Source organism: Pteropus alecto, unplaced genomic scaffold (assembly GCF_000325575.1).
Source record: "Pteropus alecto unplaced genomic scaffold, ASM32557v1 scaffold15, whole genome shotgun sequence".
Classification (NCBI taxonomy): Eukaryota; Metazoa; Chordata; class Mammalia; order Chiroptera; family Pteropodidae; genus Pteropus; species Pteropus alecto.
Window position 1 is genome coordinate 759,388 of NW_006436286.1, and position 13,992 is coordinate 773,379.

General features: G+C 55.9%; 1 protein-coding gene across 1 annotated transcript; it reads left to right on the forward strand.

Annotated features, from left to right (window-relative positions):
• Nucleotides 1-274: 274 nt before the first annotated feature.
• Nucleotides 275-11,227, forward strand: ZKSCAN2 (zinc finger with KRAB and SCAN domains 2). The gene is made up of 7 exons (XM_006912543.2): nt 275-655; nt 1,593-1,770; nt 3,817-3,908; nt 4,224-4,341; nt 5,395-6,084; nt 7,990-8,454; nt 10,404-11,227. Exons 1-7 carry the CDS (start codon nt 275-277, stop codon nt 11,225-11,227), a joined length of 2,748 nt encoding a protein of 915 aa, XP_006912605.1.
• Nucleotides 11,228-13,992: the final 2,765 nt, after the last annotated feature.

A 13,992-nucleotide genomic window follows, 5' to 3' on the forward strand; every position in this document is an offset into this window, starting at 1 on the left:
GGCGCGGAGAGATGCCCCCTGGACAGCCGCATCGCGGGGATCACAGCCTGTTTGGAGAGTAGGCCGAGCCGGGGGGCCTCAGGCTGCACGCTCACCGTTGCAGGGGCCGAGGCTGGACCCGGTCAATCGGCCCGGCGTTCCCGCGCCTGTCGGCTCGGCCCTCTCCCCCGCACCCCGCGCTCTCCCCGTCGGCGGGCCGCCCTCGGAGGTGCAGCTTATTGGAGTGCACTCTGAGCTCTCGTGAGGACGACCGAGTCGGAGCATGGACCCGGAGATGGACGCGCCCCTGGAGGTGGAGGGGTACCTCATAATGAAGGTGGAGAAGGACCCTGGGTGGGCGTCGGAGCCCGCTCTGCAAGGACCCGGGAGCTCCGAGTCCGAGACCTTCCGCAGATGCTTCAGGCAGTTCTGTTACGAGGACGTGAGCGGACCCCATGAAGCGTTCAGCAAACTCTGGGAACTTTGCTGCCGGTGGCTGAAGCCAGAAATGCGGTCCAAGGAGCAGATCCTCGAGCTGCTGGTCATTGAGCAGTTTCTCGCCATTTTACCCGAGAAGATGCAGGCGTGGGCACAGAAGCAGTGTCCCGAAAGTGGAGAGGAGGCGGTGGCGCTGGTGATGCATTTGGAGAGAGAGACTGGACGACGAAGACAGCAGGTGAGAGAGCATTTTCCAGATTCTTGCATTTGGAAAGAACGGGGTGGGTAAGAGAGATGGAAAGATCGTGGTACTAATGAGAACCTTTGAAAGTGGAGCCACTTCAAGGGGCATCAGACTTCCATGTTAAATAGAAAAAAGACGCTTTGGTTGAATAAAAATGTTGCAGATGAAACTGAACATATTCATCCAAGTATTTGTTTCAAATCTTTGGAATGTTTCTCTAAAAAAAATTATATGAGAGAACAATACATTATGTTTCACAGGGTTCGACTTTTGCCGCTTGATCCTCAAGAGGGCAGTATGGGGGGCGGGGGGAGCAAGGACCTCATCAGTTATCCCAGGGCCCTCTCTCGTCCCTTAATGTTCCAGTCCGCGTCTTCGGAAGTGCCCTCAACGCCACCGTCCTTGTCACTCTTCCCCAGTTTAACTGCCAGGTCTTCATCTGTCAGCGGCTTTGCACGCCCTTCTAATTTCCAGCAGCTCTGACATTAACCTCGTGAAATCTGCAAGCTGTGCGGTTCTCGGACGGGATTTGCATTTGTGTGGAAGACCTGACTGCCAGCACACCGCCGTGCTGGTGCAGGGTAGATACTACATGTGGAGATGAATTTTGTGTTTTCAGGTACTAGTGAATTATGTGTGTTCTGATGACTTTCACTTCTCTGCGAACCTAATAGATGTGGGGACTCGAACTCTCTGCTCTGGTAACAGGTAGGTTCTGTGTTTCACGCCTGACGGAGACCCCGCTATGTGATAAGGAGCATCCTGCTCCCTCACATCCAGACTTACACCCTGCTAGTGCTGGGGACCCTGCTGGAATGGACCGAAACTCTCATTTTTTCTCGCGTCTTCTGTTCCTCTTTGACATCTTTCTTGGGGGACCTCGGCCCTCATCCTGCCTTCTTTTCACCATGGCTTTGGCTTCACTTCCCAGGTGAGCAGTCCCGTGCCCTCAGAGAAGCAAGCGCCACTTGGAGCAGCGTGGGACGTGGCAGTCTTTCGGCCACAGACCCAACCTGGAGTGGTGTCCCGAGAAGAAGCCGGAAGCCTCCACTCAGGACACCCTGAGCAGTCGAACCAAAAGAGGGAGCGTCGATCCTTCTCCAAGAATGGTGAGTGCTCCGAGCATGCCCGGTGCGCAGGCCGTGGCAGATTTATTTTGTGGCCCTAACTTTGTGGCTTGGTCAGAATAGGGTCCCCTCAGTACGTATTTAGGAAGAAGTTGGATATTTGCAGAGAAAGGCTTTATTAGCTGCGAGAGTTGGAAACACGAGCAGCATCGGTAAAAGGCATCCGGAAGAGGGAATCTGGGAAAACTTAGCCTGCCCCGCTGGCCCTGAGGTCTCGTGGTGGCGTTGAGGTCTCTATCCAGTGCTGTACACCTGAAACTAACATGAAATGATATTGAATGTCAACTGTGTTTTAAAAAACCCATTCTATAACCAGCTTGTGTTTTTAAGTCCTGCCACGTGTCCATGTGTATGTGTTCTTGGCTGACTATAAACAACTTGAACAACTGGAAAGAGAAACGGTATTTATTTTCAAAAACTGACTCACTCACAAGTAAGGCATCATGGAAGTGGCATGTGAGAGGCATGAACGAGAGACTTCATGAGGAAGGGACTGCTGACATTCACAGCTGCCCCAGACATTGGTGAATCGAGTTAAATACAAGGGAATGAGCTCGCCGTCCTTCCCAGTCCACAGTGATCGCTCCGTCCCCTGCAGTGTGGAGTCAGGCTTACTGGACGAACGGAGAGGTCGCTGAGCCTCCAGCAAACAGACTCGGGCTCCCACCCTGCCTCTGGCCCTCACCGCCTGACCTTGGGCCAGTAACATGAGCAGGAGCTTCATGCACAGGGGAGACCGATGGGGCTGTGGAGGCGGACCGCCTGGGTTCAGAGCCTCGCTCTGCCATTCTGTCATCTAGAGGAAAATAAGAAGGTGGTCAGTGTGGATTAAATGAGGCAGCGTAAAAGGGCCAGTGCGTAATAGCGCTCGATAAATGTTAGTTTCCTCTCCTGTAACGGCACAATCATTTTTAAACTTCAAACCCGGCTGCCTTACACAGCCCCTCGCCAGGCAGCAAGATTCACTACTGTGTACTCCTTTCCTTATTCCTCCCGAAACCCATGTCAGGGTAGAATGCGATGCCAGTGCTAATGGTTTCTGAGTTGTCTAGTGTGTGTTCACCCGCATCCAAGCTCCCTCGTCACCTGAATCAGACGTCCTCAGTTACTCCAGCTGACACACTTCATCCCGTAAATTCTTGGTGTTTGTGATTTCGCCATCCCAGAGTGATGAGGAATTCCTAAGATGGGAAGGTTCGTTCTGTTGAGGTGCTTCCTGGGGTATGGAGGGCAGAAAATTTGAGGGATCTACATCTCAGGTGAGTCCATTGTAACGAAGACCTGTGACCTCAGCCACTTGTGCCTAAAAGAGGAACTCAGTCTGCTTCTGTATAAAGCCGTGGAGCAGGCTGTTGAGTATCAGCAGTATTTGTCCTGGAGGGTTCCCCTGGACAGTTCAGGAGTGGGAGGTAGGCCACAGACTGCGTGTGTGCAAGTGTGTGTGTCTCCATTTCGTCTTTCAAGGGCCGCCTTTGCCTGCAATGTCCGGGACCGTGTCAGTTCTTAACACACTAAAGGGAATTCACTTACACTAGAGATGGCAAACGGGTCACTCGCGTGCCAAGTCACACTTACTTTGTTTCACTGCAGAGGGATTTTTGGTTTGGGGGTTTCGTTAGATTGATTTTAGTTCTCAAAGTTTCAGACTTCTGAGATTTTACATACAAGTTAAGAGTTCTGGCTTGATGAACTCAAAAGCTCTGCTGTACCAGGGCCATGGTGTCAGAATGAAGCCCCAGCGCACTGCCGTCGCCTTCGGGGGCTGTGAGCTCACCGGCCCCCACACACCTCTTCCGGTCCCCTGCGCACCCCCTCAGCCCACACACGGGGCCCTTTCCGCCCCTCCCTGCAGGCCCCGCATGCACAAGCCACGCTCCAGGCTGCAGTTTCAGGCACCGTTCTGAACTCGGTGAGAAGGGGGCCAGTTTGTACTTGAGGCTTTTTTATTCATGCTCACTTCTTAAGAAGAGAAGCAGCATGAATTAAAGGGCCAGAGCCCAGAACACCGACGGTTTCTTTTTCCGCCAGCCCATCCTCTTCCCTGGGCTCCTGTCCCCGCTGAAGAGTGGACCACCGCAGACCAAGAAGTAAGAAGCGCACGGCTTCCCGTCGGGTCTCAGGTAAACTCGTTCGCTCTGTCTTCCCCGGGGCATTCGGCCTCAGTGATTTCCCGGCCTTCACTAGCCTCAAATCTGTATATTTCCTCCAGGAGTCCCTTTTCCAGAAGAGACTGGACCCTTTTCTGAGTACTGAGACACCTGGCTGGGTCCCCTCTCTTACGACTCTCCGTGGTATCTTCTGCTTCATTTGACATATAGCACACACGGTCCCTTTATTTGGAGTCTTTAAAGCCCTCTGTGCTTCGTCTGGGGCCGCTTGTCCTGCGAAGACCCACAGGGTTACCCTGGTGGTCATTGCCGTTAGTGTCGTTGCAGAGGCCCATGAAGGATGTCCACGTGGCGAGAGGGTTTTCCTACAGAAAGAGCATGCGTCAGGTCCCTGCTCACAGAGGCCTCTTCCGGGATGGCAGGGAAGAGAGTGCTGAGGACTTTGATAGGCGCTTTCCCTTTTCACGTAGAAGGTTTGGGGGTTCTATCATATTCGTTTCTACTGGTGAGAAAATCGTTGCAGTGTTAACGCTTGAAGGACCTCCGTGGGTGGTCTGATCATTCTGCGGTCCAGCTCACCAGCCCTCGCAGTCACCCACGTGCCCTTGCCTCACTCATCCTTTTTTTCCAATTTAAAATTTATATTTGCATATATACATATAAATTCATATTTCTGTAGTTACAGTTTAGTGATTAAGACAGTGGGGAGCTGTTCTATATGACTGTCACATTTATATTATTTAAATGTAAACTTGCATCCACTAGACTAAAAGCTCCATGAAGTCACAAGGTAACTTTAGGATTTGTTTTCGTTTAATTATAATAAACGCAGCAGTTTGCACTGACACCTGGGTGGGTGCCCAGCAAATATTTCTGGACAGATGGAAATGTTATAAATGGAAAAAAAAAAAAGTAATTTCAATATAGTAACTTCAGTGGCATGTGAATTATTTAAATAGCACAAACCGAAGCATCACTTCACAAGAAAACTTAAGGATTATGTCATCTGGTTTAGCAGTAGGGCTAAACGATTCACTCACACATAAGCTACAAGCCAAAGACTTCCCATCTCGTAGCCAGTGCGTGTGTATGTGTTTGTGGCGGGGGTGGGGAGCAGGTAAAAACACACTTTATTTTATGAGTAACGAATACTGGTCAGGAGCATGCTCTGCGCCTAACGTGGTGTTAGGTGCCGCCAGGGAATCAAAGCTGGTGAAATACGTGTTGCCCACCCCTGAAGGTTTCCCTTTAACGTCCTGCAGCGGAAAGAAGTGGTACGCACAGGAGAAATAAGACAATAGCATAGGGTAGTGGATGGTCGTGCCAGAGAACTCGTGTAAGAGTACCAGTAGTGTGGCCGGCATGGCTGAGGTGGCCTGGACAAGAGGGGCCTGGACGAGGCCTTAGAAGGGCGGGGTAAGCGTGGCCCGGGAGCCACGTGGCTGGGGTGGCAGGGCAGGCGGCAGGGAGCTCTGTGTCCAGCATGAACATATCTGTCTTGCCGCAGGCAGTGCAGTGTCCGCGTCTAACGAGATAGCCCGGCTGGAGCACAGAAGGGCGCCGTGGACCGTGGGCCCACACCCCGCTCACAGCAGGAGCGGTCTGCGCAGCAGCCACGTCAAGGAGGCGTCAGCACACGCCGTGCAGGGCCCCGCGAGGGGTGCGGGCAAGGCGTGGCAGGAGCAGCAGTGGGGCTTAGAGGACGAGAAAGTGGCCGGCGTGCACTGGAGCTACGAGGAAACCAAGACTTTCCTCGCAATCCTCAGAGAGTCTCGCTTCTACGAAACGCTCCAGGCCTGTCCCCGAAACAGCCAGGTGTACGGTGCCGTGGCTGAGTGGCTGCGGGAGTGCGGCTTCCTGCGCACGCCGGAGCAGTGCCGCACCAAGTTCAAAAGCCTCCAGAAGAGCTACCGCAAGGCGCGGAGCGGCCACGTGCTCGAGCCCTGCGCCTTCTTCGAGGACATGGATGCCTTGTTGAACCCTGCAGCCCGCACGTCATCCGCTGACAAGCCGAAGGAGACCGCATCTCTCCCCAGACCCAAGAGAGTCAGTGCTGGTGCCGAAGAGCAGATCAGTCTGCTGGAGGAGGAGGAAGCCGCCGAGGAGTCTGGCGGCGAGGAAATGGGCATCGAGTTCCTCCGGAAGGCCGGGCTGCGTGCTGCCCCTGTCCTGTTTCAGAACCTGAGTGGTAAGGGCTATGCTTTTGTTTCTGGGTTGAAAGTGGATGGTCTGGTCTCGTGGATGAGGAGGCCCAGAAGTGATCAGACCCAGGGTGCTGGCACACACACCTCACCTCTGATCGCTGTGACGGGCCACATGACCAGAAGGACTTGGGCCTGCTGCTGCCCCAGCGCAGTGCGTGACAGCACCGTGTGGCCTCGGCGGGCTCCTCCTTGGGTCAGCATGACGTGGCTCTCGAGTGATCGGGGCCCACGGAAGGGAGATGAGTGGCCTTGGGTCTGAGGGCCTGACTGCCTGGGAGTGGATGCACAAGCCAGTCATGTTGGGTTGAGACAAGCAGAGATAAGTCGTTATGCCCAATGAAAGGATATGTAACTGGTACACGAAATGAGGGGGAGATGAATTCTAGAAGAAGAAAGGAGAGAAAAGGGAACACAGAGTAGATGAGTCAAATGAGAAAAAAAGAAACCAGTAAGATGGTAGATGCAAGTCTAAATACGCATTAATTGCAGATTTAAGACTTAACAAAAAAAAGGAACGGGTTGCTTATAAAAGATACACCTTAAGTATAAGAACACAGAGACGTTGAAATTAAAAGCACAGAAGAAGATGCACCGCACGAAAGAAAGTTGGTGTCGAGTATGGGGACTGGGACGTGCAGAACCAGACTGCCAGTGAATAGCTGTGTGACGGGAGACACGTCCTGCAGTGCTCTGAGCTGCAGTCCCCTCTAGAACATGGTGGGCCACCAGGGTTGCCGCTGGTGTTGGACGGGATGAGCCACACAGCGGCCCCGCGCAGGGTACGCAGCAGGACGTTGCTGTCAGTCATGTCCTTCTGCTCCGCCGTAGGAAGGGTAAGCCAGGTAGGCCCCGGAGTGTGCTCATGACCGTACCCGTTCAGAAGGACAGCTCTCAGGAAGGATGGGGCGACGTATCACATGTGCGCAGGTACCCACCAGTCTGGCAGTCCGTGGGCGGAGGGGACCGCCCAGTGAGACTGGGGACACACACGACTTTCCTGCTTACAAATCTCACAAAGGCACAGTTTATCAACTGTGTTCAGACATGTTCTTAAAATTTTTATTCTGCTGTAGAAGCAGAACACCTGCTTGTCGCACAGATCATTTCATCTCTCGAAGTGCAGGACTCAGCAACATCAAAAGTAATGAACGTTTACCAAAGATTTGCAGGATCCTCTGAGGGGACTCACACCAGCTCGGGTCAGCAGACAGCACAGTCCTCCTCGGAGCCTGCTGGCGCCCCGATGTCTGCATTGCCAGTCTCCTCTCGCCCCTCCCCTTGGGGTGAAAGAGGCCTGAACGCCATCCTTAAGGCGGGTTCGAGGCAGCGCTAGGTCTCCCATCCTGGCCGATGCCTTCCCAATCAGCAAACCTTTCCTCATTTAAAAAGCACCTACTTGGGATGTAGTTCTCTTCAAGGAAGACTGGTTAAAAGGGATAGGAACTTTGCGGGGAAGTTCCGATTGGGTGTCCCAGTCCATCATTCTTAGCCATTTTAAGAAGATAGGTAAATCCCACGTCACCAGAGCAGCGGCAGTTTGGGGGGCTGTGTTTTCACTCTACCAAGTAGACTGAGGGCAGTTTATCAGTTTCAGTTAAAAATCCTATTGGGGTTTTGACTTTGTGGACTCGTTTGAGACTAGGTATCTGTACAACCTGTGTCTCCCTAGCCAGAAACATAGTATCTCTCCCATTTTTCTAGACCTTTTATGTCTCTCGATAAGATATCACAGTTTTTTTATATAAACTTCTCAGTTTGGACAAAACTTGCCTGAGGCATATGCGGTTCCTGCTGCTACTGTGGGTGGGTTTGTCTCCTACGTGTGTGTGTGATGCGCAGAGGCCACGAGCCCCATTCTCACACCTCTGCACCTCATCCTTGCATGCCAGGTGTGCACTGGGGCTACGAGGAGACCAAGACGTTTCTGGACATCCTCCGTGAGACGCGGTTTTACGAAGCACTCCAGGCCTGTCATCGCAAGAGCAAGCTGTACGGGGCCGTGGCCGAGCAGCTGCGGGAGTGCGGCTTCCTGCGCACGCCGGAGCAGTGCCGCACCAAGTTCAAAAGCCTCCAGAAGAGCTACCGCAAGGCGCGGAGCGGCCCCGTGCTCGAGCCCTGCGCCTTCTACCGGGAGATGGACGCCCTGATAAACATGCGGGCACCCGGCCCCACCCCTGGGGGTGCCCCATGCCCCTCAGGGCGAGAAAGAGAAGGGATGCGGATTGAACCCCAGGACCCCACAGGCTGGGAGCCGGAGCAGCCCTCACCAGCAGCAACGGCAGGAGACTCTGGCAGCGAGAGGCTGAGCAGGGAGGAGGCCATGCCCGAGCCGGAGCGCCAGGGTCCTGCAGGCGGTAAGGGCGCGGGGCCGCGGTCTGGGCAGCAGGTGGCTGCCGCCGGGTGTCTGGGTGTCTGTGCTGTGTGAGAGACGGGGTACAGCACTGAGTAAAGCGAAGTCCCTGTGCTGGGGGTCAGCCTCGGGACCCCAGCCTCGGTTTCCGTCCGTTTGGGTCCAGCAGGGTTTTCTGTCTCCTGAGGTCGTTATGGGAAGAAAGCCCGGATGAAGGAGGTATGTCAGTAAGCCCAAAGCAAACACCTGTGCGGACAGGCAGGGACTGCTGAGCGAGGCCACCGGGTTCGAGCCCCTGCGGGCTGCCCGCTGCTACCGGATGCCCGTGGGGCATCTCGTCAGACGTGAAACGTTCAGAAAGCGCTGTCCCACTGTCCTCCCACGGGTCATCCAGCTCGGGGGATATTTCCGATGCCTTGTCTGTCATTATTTACATCCAGGCAGAGAACTCGTTTGTGTCAACTGCTGTGGCACTTTTATTTGTCCCGTTTACTCACCGCGGCCAGTACCCGGGTCCAGTCTGTCTGCCCGCAGCCCAGACGTTGTAGAAGCCTCCGCACCGGCTTTCTCCATCGGCCCCACATCAGCATCCCGCAGCCTCCTTACCCGAGCTCCCCTGTCCCCATCCTTGACTGGTGTCTCCCTTCCAGCTCTAGTCCAGGGAGGGGACCCCACCCACTCACCCTCTGGTGGTGCGGACGCTGGCCTCAAGTCCCACACAGCCCTGCTGTCGACAGCTCTGGAACAAAGGAAACAGAGTCCTTTGGTACCGTCTCTTGTGACTCTTGTTAAATGGAGTTCCAGATCTGTCATCAAATTACCAAGCTTTGTCTGAGCCAGATACTAGGCTGTGATGTCCTCTGGGTCCTAGAACAGTGCTAGACCCATCAGAACGTTTGAAAAGACTGCTAAGTGGAAAGGAAGATGGCATCTCTATGGCTTTGACGTAAGCTGGAGGGTCAGCTGATGGCCACTGCCTCCCCCAGCCCACGCCACAGCGGCCCGCTTGGGAGGGGGGCCAGCAGCAGTTTCAGCTCGGCATGTGCGAGAGAGGGATGCTGAGCCGGCAGAGAGACGAGGCGGGGTAGCAGAACGCTTCAGAAAGGGTTTGGGAATGAAGCAGACCCGGACTGGGCCTGAGTCGCACAGCTCGTGAATTAGTTAGGTGTGGAGTAATGGGACATCAAGAACTGGCTTCGGAATAATCTGGTGGCGGGAGCAGTGAGGGGTCGTCGTTAAAGTGGAGAGCAGTTTGTGAGGTCATCACACATACCTCTGCTTTTCTCTACGTTCAGTTTTCCGTGGTAACAAGTTAACGCAAAACCACACAGTTAGGGAGCGACCAGGACAGAGCCAGAAGCAGAGCTGCCTGATTCCAAAGCCAAAGTCTCCACCGCTTTACGCTGGCCATCCAGAGACCAACCTTGTCGTGGACGTGGCCTGTGCACGAGAGAGTGAGGAGATCATTCTAGTCAGGGGGACAGTGAGAGTTGAGGTTGATCCGGTGGTGGTCTGTGTGAGAGACAGCCGGAAGGACAAGTGACAGACAGCAGACAGGATGTGATTAGATGTCGACGACTCGAGTCCGTTGAGGAATTCGGACTTGATCGCTGGGCACTGCTCTGAGCAGTAGCGTGACGCAGCGTGGGCTGGTGTAGATGTGAACCTTCGAGAGCAGGCCGAGGTGGACAGACCTGCTGGGGGATGAGCCAAGCGGCCCCTGTCCATCAGGGCAGACGGGGTGACGCTGGGGTTGGAATTCAGTGCAGAAGGCTTTTCCGCAGGTGGTGTTGGCTCTCCTTAGAACTGAATGCAAATAAGACGTGACAGGGTTAGGGCGGGTGACAAGGCCTGAGGCCAGTGAGGCGGAGTATACCGGGACGTAACAAACAGCCTTGTAGGCCATGTTCGTGTCGATACAGGATCGGTCTGAATTTGTTGTCTTGTTTTCAGATTTTACAGTCGGAGTTAGCGTCAAGGAAGATGCAACACGGATAGAAGATGACGCGGAGCAGGCCAGGGCGTTAACGGAAAAGGCCAGAAGGGCCGCTCCCCAGAACCCCGATCCCGGGAGAGCGCACAGAGGGGACGGCACCTCGGGGAGACCTTGGGGAGCCTTGCAAGGGGTCAGACGGGGGAAGCCGGCCTGTCGGCCACGAGACCCAGGGAGAGCTGTGGCGCACCAGCGGCCTTGCACAGGGAGGGGGCCCCACAGGCCCCTCAGGTGCGGGGATGGCAGTGCGCGGGGCGCCCGCCTCGGGTGCCGCGCCACACGCCAGAAGGAGAACGCCCACAAGTGCCGGGTGTGTGGGAAGTGCTTCGGAAGGAGCAGGAGCCTGGCCAGGCACCAGAGGACCCACACGGGGGACAAGCCTTTCAGGTGCCTGGACTGCGGCCAGAGCTTCAACGACTCGTCCAACTTTGGGGCCCACCAGAGGGCCCACGCGGGCGAGAAGCCGAACCGGTGCATGGAGTGCGGGCAGCGGTCCACCGGTGGCGCCCACGGCAGGGCCCCGGGCGCCCAGAGCCCCTGCGGGGGTGCGGACTGCGAGCAGAGCTTCAGTAGCTGCGCACGCTTCCGGGAGCATCGGAGGACGCAGGCAGGGGACAGGCCCCACGGCTGTGCCCGCTGCAGTGGGCGGCTGGGGAAGAGCTTGGCCCTGAGCAGGCATCGGGAGGCCCCCGGGAGGGACCAGCTCCCACCACGCCCTTCGCCCCCGTGCCTCCCAGAGCAGCCCCGCAGGGGGAAGGTGGACGACCTGAGGAAACAGCTTTGATGACGGGCTCCCCTCCTCCTGAGCGTTCCCTTAGCCACGATGGGAGTGAGCACTCATTTCTTAGCTACGAGGTGCAGTGCCCAAGATGAGTGTGAGGGTGCAGGTAACTGAAGACTGGAACTCTGTCCTCAGCTCGGCCACTTGACCAGGCTGTTCCTCTGCTCCTGTGTCTCAGCGTTTCAGCATCTCCTGCTGTGACAGGAGGTGACGCAGAGTTCAGAGTGGCGTTCTCCTCGGCATGTCGAGACCCCTGCCGTGGGCTGCCGAGTGCAGCAGCAGTCAGGTGCTTCACGCAGGAGGAGCAGCTCCCAGGGCGATGACGCACGCGGGAACCTCCGTCGCCCCTGCCACGTGGCTGCAGCCTGCTTGGAGCTCCGTATTTGGGTAGAACCTTCGGGGTCCGGTCAGAGCCACGTCGGATCCACCTGGGTAGGAGGATTTTCACGAAAGACACTGATGGTGTCAGCGCACCTGCAGCAGGCTGTTGCGGCGTACCTGCTCCGTGTCGAGAAATTGGTCCTCGTCGCTGGGGTAGAAGCCTGTGTTGTCCCTGACGTCCTGTGACCAATGCCGCGCCCTCTGTGAAGCTGCCGATCGCATCATCCTCGGTCCCTGAAGACTGAAAGCCCACGCTGCCGCTTCTCCAGCACGTAAGGAACCGGTTCCTGTGGCCCTTAGCCACACGTCCCACACTCATCTCTCCGTGTCCTCGGTGCCCACTCTGAGCTGTCAGGCCCTCCGCAGACGGACTAGGCTGCAGGCTCCCGGCAGAGCTCCAGACGTGTTCTCGCTCTCCCCGTGACTTTCCTGGTTCTTACCTAGAACGTATGTGTTGGCGCGTTTATGCCTCGCAGCCCCCCACTTGGGTAGAATAGTACGTAATCTTAGTTTTCTAAACTGTGGGGTAGGGGAGGGTGGAGGAGAAGCCCGCAACAGTAAACACGTCTGAGCAGTGGGCCTCCTGAGGCGGGTCGGATCGCCACCCCGTCCAGACCAGAACCTCCAGGGCCGCTCGTCGCTGCCCCCCCTCAGGCTTCCAGACCCTGTTCACAAGGTCTCCCCGTGTTGCCCCAAGTTGTTTGCACAACTCCACAGCTCATGGAGCTGGCTGACGCAGAAGCATTCGCAGAAACTTCCGATGCGGGACAATGATGGCACTTCCCTCGTTAACATGTGAAAAATCCCCACGGGCCACCAGCAGCCGTGCAGCAAAGGCTGGAGGGGGGGCGGGTGCTGACAGGTAGATGGTCCATTCATCCCCAGAAGTTACAGACGAGACCCAGGGGTCTGGTCGCCCAGCGCTGGCCACCTCAGGGCGATGCCAGCAGCATTTCTACCCTCATGAGAGGTGACGAAGGGCACCTTTGCTTTGGGGAGAGGGAAGTGGCGTTTTGGTGGGAGGGTGAACAGAATCAGACTGGGCAGGTGACCTTGTAACCGCCTCTTCCCTTGGCGTTGTCAGGTGCTCTTATTTGAAGACACATGGCAATGAGTTGTCCTTTGAGTGTCTTTGGACCTGTTGGATCGTGTTGAGCAGAGCGCCAGGGGCAGGCAGTGGAGGAGGAAATCCCGCTACTGCGCCGGCACGGGGCATGGCCTGCGGGAAGGCAGGCGACTCAGGCGGCGCCGACCAGTGTTCTGATTCACACCTGTTGGAAACGTGCTTGTGACACCTGACTGGGCTGCCTCTGCGTTGTCTGAGTTACAGACCTCTGATGCTCAGTGCGGCTTCGTGCTGGTGTCCTAGAGCAGGTGTGGGGCGCTCGTAGGCGTGAGCTTAGACTCTGTGATGTGTGGAGGCCCGGCCCCAGAGTAAAGATGCACATTACTAGAACCCACCACTTAGTCACGTGCGCAGGACGCACGGTGGCCCTGGCTGGCGCATGGTCCAGGAGGGCTGAGGTGCTCGTGGACACGTCGTCGGCAGTATTGTCTGTAGGCCCTATTCTAGGCACGGCGAGGGGCCTGCACTCAGGGAGCTCGAAATGTGACAGGAAGCATCATAGTAACAACAAAACCACTGTCACTTGCGAAAGAGTATAACTGGCCTAAAATCGCACTCCATCCCCTGTCCCTCAGACTCCTGGTGGCGGGAAGGTTCAGGCCCTTCCATCCCCGGTGGGGCAGGCGGTTCTGCTCAACGAAGTCTTGTGGGTCTGCGGGTGGGCTTAGGCGGAGTCCGGGGTCCCCTGCAGGTGTGCCGCGTGGACGTGTATTAAGTGACCTCGTGAGCTTCGTCTGCATCCCCAGGAAGCAGCAGCCCCTGGCCACCATCACAGCAGGCGTCCATGCAGCCGCGTTTTTCAGCCAGAGCTAGGAGGTCAGTGAGTGATGTGTCCTTGGCCTCATACGGCGTCGCCTTTACAGAGACCCCTGGGGAGGCGTTTATGTCTCGGTCACGGAATCAGGGAGAGCAAACAAGGGAAGACAGTTATCCTACAACACTGGAGTTTTTATAACTTACTGTTCTTTCCCTTGGTTCCGGGTGCTGGAAAGCTCAACAAAATTTATACCCCACTTCAACCAACTATAAAATGTAGGTTTATTTAATCACGTCTTACTCTTTGAAAATTGTCTCAAACCCTGTTTTTTAAAATTGGTACAAACAAGTAGACATTCCCTGACATAAGTCCCTGAGGCCCCCTGGCAGTGGGCCTGTACCCCCTGCCTAGGCCAGCCCATCACACTCACAGAGGCCCGCGGGTCCTGCCGGGTCCTATGCTGCAGCAGGACCTAGTGGCTTTACCTGGGAGGAGGCCTTCCGG

What these genes read in the sequence shown, in the direction of transcription:
- ZKSCAN2 (XM_006912543.2), top strand. Translation starts at nt 275, where the DNA reads ATGGACGCGCCCCTGGAGGTGGAGGGGTACCTCATAATGAAGGTGGAG. An exon ending in CTGGACGACGAAGACAGCAG is followed by an intron (nt 656 to 1,592) that starts GTGAGAGAGCAT and finishes TTCACTTCCCAG; the next exon opens with GTGAGCAGTCCCGTGCCCTC. An exon ending in AGAGAGTGCTGAGGACTTTG is followed by an intron (nt 4,342 to 5,394) that starts ATAGGCGCTTTC and finishes AACATATCTGTC; the next exon opens with TTGCCGCAGGCAGTGCAGTG.